The sequence below is a fragment of the Heterocephalus glaber genome, unplaced genomic scaffold, assembly GCF_053883595.1.
Source record: "Heterocephalus glaber isolate CG9 unplaced genomic scaffold, H.glaber_assembly_v1.0 deba00001481, whole genome shotgun sequence".
Lineage (NCBI taxonomy): Eukaryota > Metazoa > Chordata > Mammalia > Rodentia > Bathyergidae > Heterocephalus > Heterocephalus glaber.
The window spans coordinates 55,958,522-55,970,642 of NW_028258317.1; the positions used below are offsets into that span (position 1 = coordinate 55,958,522).

Genomic DNA, 12,121 nt, shown 5'->3' on the forward strand with positions numbered 1-12,121 from the left:
TAAAATCTCAATCTGGAAAATAAAGTTATCCTAGAGATCACTAAGCTTAAATTTTCAGTTGTTAAATTAAGAACACTTTAAAATATGTGTAGTAATATACAAATATTCTTTGGATTTTACAAATTTGATCATTACTAAATGTCATGTCTGCTCAAATTTCTTTCATGAAGCCATCTCCAACTCACTCAGCTAGAAGTCATCACTAGTCCTGTAGCATATTACTGTGCTCTTAGGGCCTTTAGAATCCTCATTTTTAGGGTGGGACGGATTGTGGTTTTGTTCTCCACTAAGCTAATGCATCTTGAGACAGTGGAGCAATCACTCTTCACCTGATTTGTACAGCACTCCCGCTTAGAACTTTTTAGGAACTCAATAAATTCTTATGAAGGACAAATTCCACTATCTCAAGGATTGATATGATTTCAAAGATTCCCCTGGAAAATAATAGATGTGTCTCTACCCATTTGAGAATGAGTAAATGGATTTTTAAATTTTCATTTGTATAGGTACATGTTTGCAGTACTTAATTCCCTTCATTGTGGGGAATTGGTTACTTCTACATGGCACATCTTAATCCTCTGAAGGCCCCTTCTCTCCTCTTCCTCCCCCTCCTTCCATTTCTTGATTTTTTATGTTTAAGTTAATCTTTATGATTAATTAAATACTGTTCATGAGGGACAAGAGTAAGTAATTCACTCTTGCCAAACTTGTAACTAAAAAGAATTCAAAAAGAACAAGAGTCATGTAAGGTTGTTTGAATTAACTTTTATATTAAAATTGCAGTAAAATATCTCATTTGACAAGCAGATGTGACATTCTAGGAAACCCTTCAAGACCCTCCACAGACACCATGATTACTGGGAACAGAGCACCTTGGGGTCATTAATAAGAATGTTAAGGCCTTCGAGCAGTCGCTGAGCGGAAAGGCCTGAATGACTTCTTCTTCTCATATAAAATGATTGTTCCTGACGATACCTACAAAGAAGAATACATCAGTACCACAAAGCTAGAGATCTTGCCTCCAAATCCACCGTTTGCATTCAAACATAAATGATTCTTTCTCAATAAATTCCATGTCTGCTTTTTAATGTATATTATTAATAGTCATGTGATTACTAAAATGTTAAAAAGTTCAGAAATATAAATTTTGTATTTAAATTCTACTACACTAGGGACTGGAGGAGATGCCAGTTCATTGAAGAGTCCTCAGTCCTGGGGATTATGAGTTCTTCTGAGAGATTTTCATTGTGACAGTCTTGATCTCTGTGTATTCATAGACACCTTCTTCACCCCTAGAGGGACAGAAAAAGTTACCCATAAACATGGTAATACAATTATGTAATAGTCCCTGATTTAATATAAGTATGTTCTCCTTTATCTAGGGACCATGGGAAATATGTTCTATTTACATTGAAGCTAGCCAAACATAAGCTGGTTCTACATAACTCTCCTGTGGAAAAAAATTCTTTAAAATATCTTTCATTTAAAATAAGTACATACCCCTAGTTGATTTTCATAGAAAGTTTTCATTTTTTACATTATTCTGCTTAACTATAAAAGCTCCAGCTACTCAAAAGTTAATTCAACCCAACAAGAATTTTATCATTCTTCATTTAGATTTAGAGAAAGAAGATTGCTTTAGTACAAGAGAAGTTGCAGTAATTATCACTCAAGGGTAGTTCCATGAAATTGTAAACCAAGGCCGAGCATGCATGTACCATGTGCTCCTGGCAGAGAACAGGTGAGGGTAGAAAAGGACCATGCTGTCATCTTCATTCTAAGGTGTTCTGAATCTTTGCAGCTGAAGTTTTACCAATATTTTTGATTCTTGGTAAAATAAAAACTTAACCATTATTTTTGAAATTTTGTTTCTTTTCTGATGGCTTATATGTTTTCTTTTTAGAAAGGAAAGAAGTTAAGAGATGGGCATAATTGCAGCCTTTTTGTTTTTTTACAAATATTGATGTATTGCCATTATACAGCCTCCTCTATCCTGTGCCATTTGCTTCTACAACTCTTAAATCCACCTCGAATGATCCTCAATTAATGTGAGTCAATATGCTTGCATTCTGTTCCCTGTTGTCAGATTTATACCTCCTACCTGTTTTGGAAACTATGATTTCCCTTTACTGAGGACACAGCAAGGTCTGAGCTTAGTTATTTTCTATATCGTTTTGATGAGAAGATCAAATTATGCACAAGACTGTGTTTAAAATCATAACACCTACACACATGTAGGTTTACAGAGGAATATGATCTCGGTATTTTTCTCCTCCTCCTTTCTTGTCATGTAGATAAGTACGAAGAAGACATCTTTTTCTCCTGAGAAACCTAATTCTCTCACTGATATTTCCTTGGGCAATTAAGCTTTTGAAAATACATCCTAAAAGCTTTAGTAAGCATATTCTTCAATGTAATTAAAGGGTTTAGATGCAGAGAGTATTCAGTAAAAATATTTTTATCTTCCAGAATTAGATAAAGTAACTCTTGATTTCACCAATAGGCTTTCCATTAGATTTTGGCTTATAAGGGCAACTGAAACTCTCAGGAGAATAATGAGTGTGATTATTGTCACACTCAGGCTGAAACAGGTCCTTCTCCTCAGGACCTCTATGCATATATGTATTATACCCATGATAGAACAAAAAACATATGTTTGCTTTCATCTTAATCTTATTAAGTCTATGAATTACTAGGACTGTGATTCTGAAATTGTCAGTTTACGAATCATCTGGAACCTTATTCTAAAGCCAATTATGATTCACTGCACTGGAATGAAGTCTGATACTGCATTTCTACTACAGGCCCACATAATGCTCATGCTGTCCATCCAAGGCACACATTATAAGTAAAGAGGTCCTAGTAACGAGTTCTGTCTGGTTTTCCTTCTGTGCCTTGGAAGGGGTTTTCTACTAATTAAGCAGGCACAGAGGACATATGAACTCTTGTGTAAGCACAGTTGTTTATATTTCCTTTCTCTTCTTTTGAAAGGGAAAACAAAACAAAATAACCTTGTGAGATACTGAGATCCAATTAAATGTGAATGTCTTACCAGCCAAGTCTCAAGTGATCGATGTTCACATTTGTGAAAATCAGTGCAGTTACCCGAAGGAGGGATTTGTAGTGATTAACCCATTCCAGTGCCTGCACTATGATCAGTTTCAAAAGTCAAGCTTTGGTTACTCAGTGTTACCACTGAACATGTTTGGAGTGCACACCACTATTTGTATCTTTTTTGGACTGTCCCCCACTGATGAATTCTGATTTCCACCTTTGAGGGTAAATTATACTTCAATTATATGGGGTCATTTGAGGGTATTGCTTCAGTGATTATCTTTAAATCTCTTTCAGCTAATAACTTCTTAAGTTCATCAAATTTATTCAGCAAATGCTCACAATAACATTCTGAGCTGTAATTTTTGGAGGACAAAATGTATTCAACAAAACTGACATTTTGTCTACTTTAGTTATTTTATCCCTCTTGATTATTTTATCAACATTCCCGGGGAAATGTGTTATCAAGAGCCAGGACAGCATTGAATTACCAACCCTGGAAAGTAATCTAGTCATTCTCATATCTATTTATACAAAGCAATTTGTTTTGCCAAGGAATTCTCCAGTAATGAATATTATATAGAAAAAAACTAGAGAAGGAAAATTATCATTTTAAGTCCTCACTTTAAGTCAGTTATAAGGCTAGTGATTGAATATTGCATATGTAATTTAATTCTCATATCATCTTAGGAGGAATACTAACATCTTTATTTTAAACATGAGGATACAGAGGCTAAGAATTTGGACAACTTGAACTGGGCCACATGGCAGGCCAGTGATGGAGTCAGGACTCAGATGCAGGCCAGCCAGCCTTCCAGTATGTTTGCTCCACTGTCTCGGCACGTCTTATCATTCACGACTGTCTATGGACCCAACAACATTCTAAGGATGGCCGTGGGTTTTCACCACTCCATTAATAAGATCCAAGCCAATTTTCTTGGATTCAGGACATCTTAATCTGGATCATATTTCACCTTAAAGCCCTGTGTCCCTAACTTCATAAAGTATGAACTTGCAGTCTGTTAATTAATTCACATCGCATTTGGACGTTTTGAACTATATCTTTTCACATACTCCTCCTGCCACTATAGTTGTATAGATGAAAAGCAGTGTCGTATGTCTAGGACTCATAGACCCTTATCATAGCAAGTAGGTAATGAATGTATACTGAGAAAGTGGACAGGTCATTGTAACATTCCTCCATTTCTCTGCTTCCCCAAAAGTTTTTATTTCATTGTGATTTTACTCATTAAGTAAATTACAATGTTTATAGCTATATTAATACAGTCATGGTCTTTCAAAACTGAGACTCATTTTACTTGCTGTTAACAAAATGGGAAGCTTTATTTTGTTTGATTCTATAGCTTGCGTATGATGCATCTTGTTTCTTGATTAATTTTTGTTTATTATGAAACATAAAATATTCTAATAAATAAAATTATTGACATACTTGAGCAAAATTAATCAAAGTGCCATACTTCTTATGTATACAGATGCATGTGCAGATTAAAATTCTACATACCTTGCTTTCAAAAGGAACTAAAAGCTCATAAATACAGTTATGTGTAAATATTCTTAATCTAGCCACAAGTATAAAACATGTTTTCTTTAGTCAAATTTACTTGTAGGTTTATATATTAGTTCCAAAACTAACTCATTGAGATAATTTTAAATTGTACAGTCTCTATCAATACTATTTTACTAAATGAGAACCATTCATGTTAATAGTGAAATTATTTTTGGATGTGGCATCTAACTTATTTCAGACATGTATTCAAACAGAGAGTACTTATATTTGCATACTTCTTACAATCACCAGTGTAGTTCCTATCTTTTTTCTGTAAATGTCTTTTGAACAGATTATACTCATATACATAAAATCAGCAATTTAAAAATATACAAAAATTCAATGGCCAATGTCAAGTGCTTAACATAGTCCCTTATAAGTAGTAGAAGCCTAAAAAATTATATTCCCTTTCTTCTATTGTCTTTCAGCACTTATAGATTGAACCAATATTTAATGAGCTTTTTATGTATTTGCAAGAAAATAGAAGGGCAGGTTTTTCCTATTATAGTGAACATGGATTAATTCTTGGGGAATGACAACACTTCTTATGAAAGTAAATATTTGTCATAATAGAAAGCTTTTCTTACATTTCTCGTCCATTTCCAGACATTTTGTATCCTCCAAAGGGGGATTGCGTACCTCCTCCACCATAGCAATTTACCCTGAGGATGGGTGGAAAAAAAGAAATGAAGTATATATCCTATGAAGCAACTTCTAATTGGATAATTTGGAAATCAAGAAAACTGTTTTTTAAGAACTTCATTTATTTTAATGTAATACATTCATTGAAATTTTTAAAATGCATTGTAAAATAGGATGCAGAAAGTACATAAATATATATGTTTAAACACACAGTACCTAGAAACAAATAAAATATATATGTGCATAGTCATTTGGGTAGTTCATCATGACCCTGAGAAGTGGTAGTTTTTTATAAAGGATAAAATAGCCAATAGGGAAGAAAAAGAGGAATATGGTTTGCTAGAAACTGGAATATGTTGTATGGGTTTTCTTTATTGCCTATATTGAATAAGCTTTTATATAATTTTGAAGTTTATATTCTTATACTAAAATCAATTTTCTTTTACAATTGCATTGTGTATCAAAATAACCAGTTCATTTCTTTTCATTCCTTGGTTAAATGATTTGCTTAAAGACAGGATTTTCCAAAATTTGGATTTAATGATGAGTTTAAGAACTCAATTCATTAAAGGTGTCTGTTTCAAGAAATATTATTACAAAAATGGGTGCAGAGTTAAGAAAAAAGTATGTTAGAAGACCAAGACAAAGGGAAGTAGTTAGAACATAGTTTTATAGGCAGTGAACAATTTGTCTTTGAACTTCCTGCTGGCCAAAGTTAACAGTTAAAGCTAATTACCTACATGATTAATGTTGACTGTGGACATATAAAACGCTATATGATGAATTTTGGATGTTTAACCAGCTTGAGCTATATTTGGTCTTTTTCTCTGTGCTAGTGAGTTAAAAACTCCCCTTAAACTTTGCTCCAACTTGTTGGGAGTTCATTTCAGAATCCCTAGTAGTCAGAGCGCTCCTCCTTCCAGAAAGTCAGACTAAGACAAACTCACAACAACTGTTTTGTCTTACACTAGGGAAAATAACAATCAGTAACTTGCATTTGTGTTTTTACATGCTAACTAGAATATGGGACTATCTTAGCCAGCCTTTCTCTCCATTCATGCGTGCATAGGAAGTCAGTAAGAGCGCCTTTACAATGTAGATTGTGGCTGCTAGGAGGACCTGTGAGTTTAAATACTTAGTGAATTACCTTCATTTATCACTGGGCCATATAGAAAACTGGTGTAGGTTTAATCCTGAAACTCTCAAAAGGTAAATGTAAAAGATTTAGTTCTGCTTTATCTGTCTTTTAGCCCTAGGTAAAATTAGAGAATGGTAAGAACAGCTAACCTGGCTCTGGCCACTTCCTTGCACCCCTAGTCAGCTGTCACCAGCACTGGACAAGATAAAGTCTAAGGGACACCTTAGATTGGGCACAGAACAAGAGAGAGAGAGACAGGGATACCTTCCTTCCTATTGTTTCTTTTCAAAATGGGAAAAGCTGTCCTAGGTAGAGATCTGCAGCACAGCAGGTTGGAGCCTTGGCAGGCCTTCTTCCCTCACTGCTTGAAATTCATACTCAGCTCCAAAGAGGGTCAGCTACTCTCTTCTACATGCAAACCTGGCCTGAGCAGACCCCACTGGAGATAGTTACAATTACCGTTAATAGTCTGTCCCTTTAGAGGGAACAATTACACGCGGCTATCCAACAACTGTAGTTATCAAAGCAACAGTGAGAAGACTGTACAGCTGGGTATTCCAGTCAGATAAACTTGTCAGCTTTGGGACCCTCTTAAAACTGTTTTTGCTTTCAAAGGTGTAGAAGATTTTTAATCCTTTTGATTCTTATTACAAGAGATCTCTGTTAATTGATCTACAAAGTTCTGACTAGTCTTATTTATAGTTATAAACCTAAAAAATTATAAAAGTTAGTATAATTCAACTTGGCCAAATACATCTGAGTGCACTCTGGTTTACAAACAAGTTGTCTTATGTGTGTGTCTGTCTGTTCAATTTATTACAACATCTACAGCTGTTATGTTTGAGCTTTTTTCTTTTGGCATTTTGGATTTTTTAGGATGTTTGCCAGTAACTCAAGTTGGTTTACAGATAAATGTAATTAAAGACATGGTTCCCCAGGTTTCCAGATTATCCAAATAATGTCAACTGGTTTTACAAATAGAGTACATATTGTTGTCTATGTATAACTTGGGAATCTTTCATTGGTCAAAATAATGTGTTAATTGTTATGATCTGTCTCTCACAGGTCATCTAAAAATTTGTTAAGATAATTAAAGACTCTTGGGCTTAGGAAAACTATGGGACAGGACTCCCCTTGGTAAATAAAGGAGTGGGTGTCTGGAAAAAATTTATTCCAGGCTTTGTTCACAAAGGGGACCCCAATAATTTCCATAGCCTTGTGGGAAATACATCATTAAACATATAATTGTGATAGGTATGCATTGTCATGGGCTAAGTTTTCTGTGGAAAAACAATAAGGTTTTATTTAAAATGTTCTGGGTACAAAACAAAATTAAATGACAAGGGCTTTCATATAACTGATATTCATTGTTATTTCATGTTGTACTAAATATCATTAATGTCTTTTGGGTGTACAGATCTTCTAAGATATTGTTTATGGTAAAGATCTTTTTTGATTCAGGGATTTGCCTCTCTCTTACATTCCAGCTACTTGTGATCACAGGTATATGTTAAGCCAGCATGAGAAAACCAGTCAAACAATAGTTATCTTAAAAACTTATGTGATGTATGTTACATGTGTCACCATGCTTAGGAATGCTCAGTCACCAGCTGAAACAATGTCACACTAAAATTAGAGGCTAGACATTGTGAACTCCTAAAATACATTTATAGGCCACTATGTATGTTCCCTTTAGATGGCGTCCTACTAAAGGATAACAAATAAGAGTGTTCTTTATATTATTTAATGTCTTGTGATCAGATGAAGGTGTTTGACCGAAAGACTATTCTGTACTAAGATAGACATGTAAGTGTTACAAAGACAACATCATCATGATTGTCATGCTAAAATACTATGTGTGGGTCTTGATCTTAAGTTTCCCTATAATATATAACTGCTGTCTGTTAACATTCTACAAGGATTCAACTACTAAAACAACCATGGCTGGTAAAAAATAACAGCCCTCTAACTGTGCTTTATACTTCAAATATGCTTGATGTCTTAACTATTATAATAGTTAAGCTCACTGCTCCTACTGAAATATTTATCTCACTGATCTTCTCTTCTGGGTGTTCAACAACTAAAGTTTGGAGACCAAAACTAGAAAGGTAACTGGGTTATGAGGACAGCCAATATTTTGGCCCTGGCCCCTCAAGGTCAACAAAGCATCCAGGACATGAGGGAACATTTTCTACAGGATCCTACATCTTTGGTAAGTCACTCAACCTCCTGAGCAGGGAGATTGCTGGGCACCAGAGGACAAATGTGCTGTGTGCCAAAGGAGGGTCACCAAGAGGGAAAAAATCTTCCATGCTTTCACTGAAAGTAACATGGTCAAGCAAGGCCAAGACCCATCCTGAGGGCAGACACTGACAGAGGAGCTGAGAGGCTCTATGCATGGTTCCAAAGTAATGCCTGAGGAAACTTAACTGACCTTGATAGATATCAAGAGGTTCATACTGATTGACACAGGTCTCACTTTAACTTGGTCTTAAATACCCAGCATAAAAGAATAACCAAAAGGGGTATAAAACAATGCCATAATAATAAAGCTAGATATAAAAAGGGGCTCCAGTCACTGACCCCTTCTGGCAGTTTCTAACTATACCAGTGGATGACCAAAGTTACGGATCATTAGCAAAAAATCTATGGTAAAATCTATAAGAGCCAGCAGGTTACAATGACTATTTCAATTTCTAAGTGTCACTTTCTTCCCAAACTGCCCTTCCATTCTAGTGTGCTCATACTTAGATTATACATGCTCTAATTTCTTAAAAGTTTTGTTTATTCTTGCCTAGAGGCTGCCAAACTCCAAGCAGTCATACAAATGGAACCAATGATAAACGCGCTAGAATTCTTCTACTGGGATCCACTAGATCGACCTTGCAAATGACTCATAACTGTAAACTATACAATAGGACTTCTATGTTGGATTCTGAAGTCCCCTGGACCTTATTAACCTCTTTGTGGGAGGCTATTTCTAGTTCATCCCAATGAAAACACTTGACTATATTCATAGCAATCCTGCTGATCTTATAATTTGGTCCATGTATTAACTGTTTCTTTGGCTTTGTCTCCTCCAGACCCAAAGTTAAATGGCTACCAAGATGACAATGCCTGGTACCTATCAAGGGCCTTTAGATAGACTCTCTGGAGAGGAATTCTAACTGCTGATCACCACTATGACCCTTTTCAGCTGGATGTAGCCATGACAGTCTTCACCCTTTGCCCCCCCACAGCAGTTAGGGGTACTTCCTCATTGGGGGGAATATTACACATAGGTAACTTAATTAGATATCTTGTAGGCAGTTAGACAGGGCCAACCCAGGAGGAGCCAACATGGAAAACAGTCAAGGAGCCAACATGGAGGACAATCAAGAGACAGTCACTGAAGCCCAGAATTGTAAAAGCACACCCTTGTACTTCCCCTGGGGATAAATAGCAGTGATTGATATTCCAAATAGGTATCAATTACCTGGATGTAGGGGGGCAAGTTCTTAATCCAGCCTCTCCAGGAAATATCCCTGACCCCACCCTTACTGAAAATCCTTGTATGCTTGCTATGTGGCTTGCTCCCCCATTCGACCCCCATTTATTCAATATTACCTGGGTGACTGTACTTATAATCTTATTAGTTGGTCATGGTTTTGTCCCACCTCACGCCCACCTTGTAAATTTCCACTGAGTCTTAGAATTTTGTCCAACTTTGTACCTGCCTCACCACGTGGCTTTGCTGTATAAAACATCTTTGAAACATGGGGTGGGTGGGCAACCCAATTTCTGGTTCCCCTTCTGTGTCTCTTAGACAGAAGCTTTCTTTCTCTCAATAAATTTTTCCTACTCAAAAAAAAAAAAATGAAATATGTTTGACTATCTGTTCTGCTATTTACTGTGTGGTGCTGATAAAATTACTCAACCTCATTAAACTCTGATCTTTTTATTGATAATTCCAATATAACAAATCATTGTAAGGTAAAATAAGATGATGAATGCAAAAAAATACAGTGCATGCCACGTAGAGTGCCACATGCTTGTACTACTAGCACTCAGGAGGCTGAGGAAGGAGGGTCCCAGCTTGCATTCTGAGACCAGCTTGGACTAGATATTAAGACCCTATCTTAAACAAATAAACAATATAGTGGGCTTAGAGTAAATGTTAACTCAATGATGATGCCTCTTGGGCTAGGAAAAAACATTTAGAGCTATTAACAGAGATACTTTTTGTGGTCTATATTTCTTTTTGAACTGGAATATTTGTGAGAAAGAAAATAATTTTGTGTTGTCACCAGGACTGAGGGAACAAAGGGAGGTTTTCCATAACAAAAAGTAATGAGAAAGCAGACCAGGGACTGGGGACTAGGCAGAGGAGGCAACAGTTTGAGAGGCAGAGCCTTAGAATTTACATCTTCTACATTCAACTATGGAAGAAAGAAAAAAGTTCAAAGATAAAGGAAGTGTTCCAAAAAATCCAATGCATTCTCCTAAATTATGATCTTTAGACATCTCTAATGATTCTAGAGTAAGAATCTGAAATAAGAATTAAATGTTTGCATGGGTACCAAATAAGCACTGTCTCAACTAATTTAAAACTACTTAAAACACAAATTTTTCTTTTCTTTTCTTTGTACACTGTATAGTGCTAGAAACTATGTAGTAATACTTATATTGTGTAAGTCAAACATCCATAAAATACTTTGACTAGTAGTCTCAAAGTACTGGAAAGAGTTAAATAAATTATTCCTCTAAATTTTTTCCAATATAGCAATTGGGGGTTTTGTTTACATGGGAAGGGGTTGTTTTTTGTTTTTGTCTTTTTCTACTTCTCTAGCAGGCCATACAATTCTAAATTTTAAAGTTTGAGTTAATTTGTTGATATAGCTAACACTGAAAAGGCACGGATTACAGCCAATCATTTGACTTACCACACTGTCCCCGCCTGCAGAGCAGAGGAGACTGTCACTGCTTTGTCAAGGTCTTTGGTAAAGATTCCTGCTGCTAAGCCATAGGTCGTATTGTTTGCTCTCTTGATCACTTCATCTAAAGTTTTAAACTTCATGATTTGTTGCACTGGTCCAAATATCTATACCCCAAGGATGAGTGAAATAAAAAAATAGGTTAAAATCAAATATTTTAAAGATAGTGTAGTTTAATTTTTGTTTACACACTACTGTGAAATAGATAATATTTTCTTTCTCATCTTGATTCTGTGTGTACAAACCAAAATAAAGGGTGCAGAAATGGTAGACGAACGTAGATAACATTCATGAGTTAAATTATCTCTGGATATGGGTAAGCATGCACAAATTCCAGCAAAAAGCCCATGTACACCAGAGCTGCATGGTTGTGTGCAGGTTCCAGGAAAGACCTTGCCCAGACACTGGCAGCTTGGGCCCACAGTCCCCAGCCAAATGCCTGCCTGGAAAAGTGCTGCATAGGCACCCAGCAACAGCCAGAGGCCCAACCAGATTCCATCTCTAAGTGCATGTAGATCTCAGCAAGAAGCCTGCCCACACATCAGCAACTTGGGTGCACAGCCTCCAAGCAAAGGACCTCCCGGAAAACAACTGTGCAGTGGGCAGGCCCCAGCCAGTGGCACACCCAGATACCAACCCAAGTATCCACAGGGCCCATCCATAACCCCAACTGGACAAGAAGGCAGCACAGGGCTCCAGAAGGCCACTATTCTGAACCCAGGAATTAACACAGTGGTGAGCAGCAGA

The 12,121-nt window shown here is 36.3% G+C and overlaps 1 protein-coding gene across 2 annotated transcripts in view; it reads right to left on the minus strand.

Annotated features, from left to right (window-relative positions):
- Positions 1-745: 745 nt before the first annotated feature.
- The window catches only part of LOC101697212 (aldehyde dehydrogenase 1A1), a 68,777-nt gene continuing 57,401 nt past the window's right edge, over positions 746-12,121 (minus strand). The window contains exons 11-14 of one of the 2 annotated variants that reach the window (XR_015440122.1): positions 11,324-11,481; positions 5,209-5,283; positions 1,168-1,292; positions 746-975 (exon numbers count right to left, since the gene is read on the minus strand). Coding sequence is in view for 1 of the 2 variants with exons in the window: in XM_087184106.1 (XP_087040232.1) it covers positions 1,220-1,292; positions 5,209-5,283; positions 11,324-11,481 (306 nt within the window). In the remaining variant the exon portion in view is untranslated. Of the gene's footprint in view, positions 1,293-5,208; positions 5,284-11,323; positions 11,482-12,121 lie in introns of both variants that reach the window. The other variant, XM_087184106.1, reaches the window with a different exon arrangement.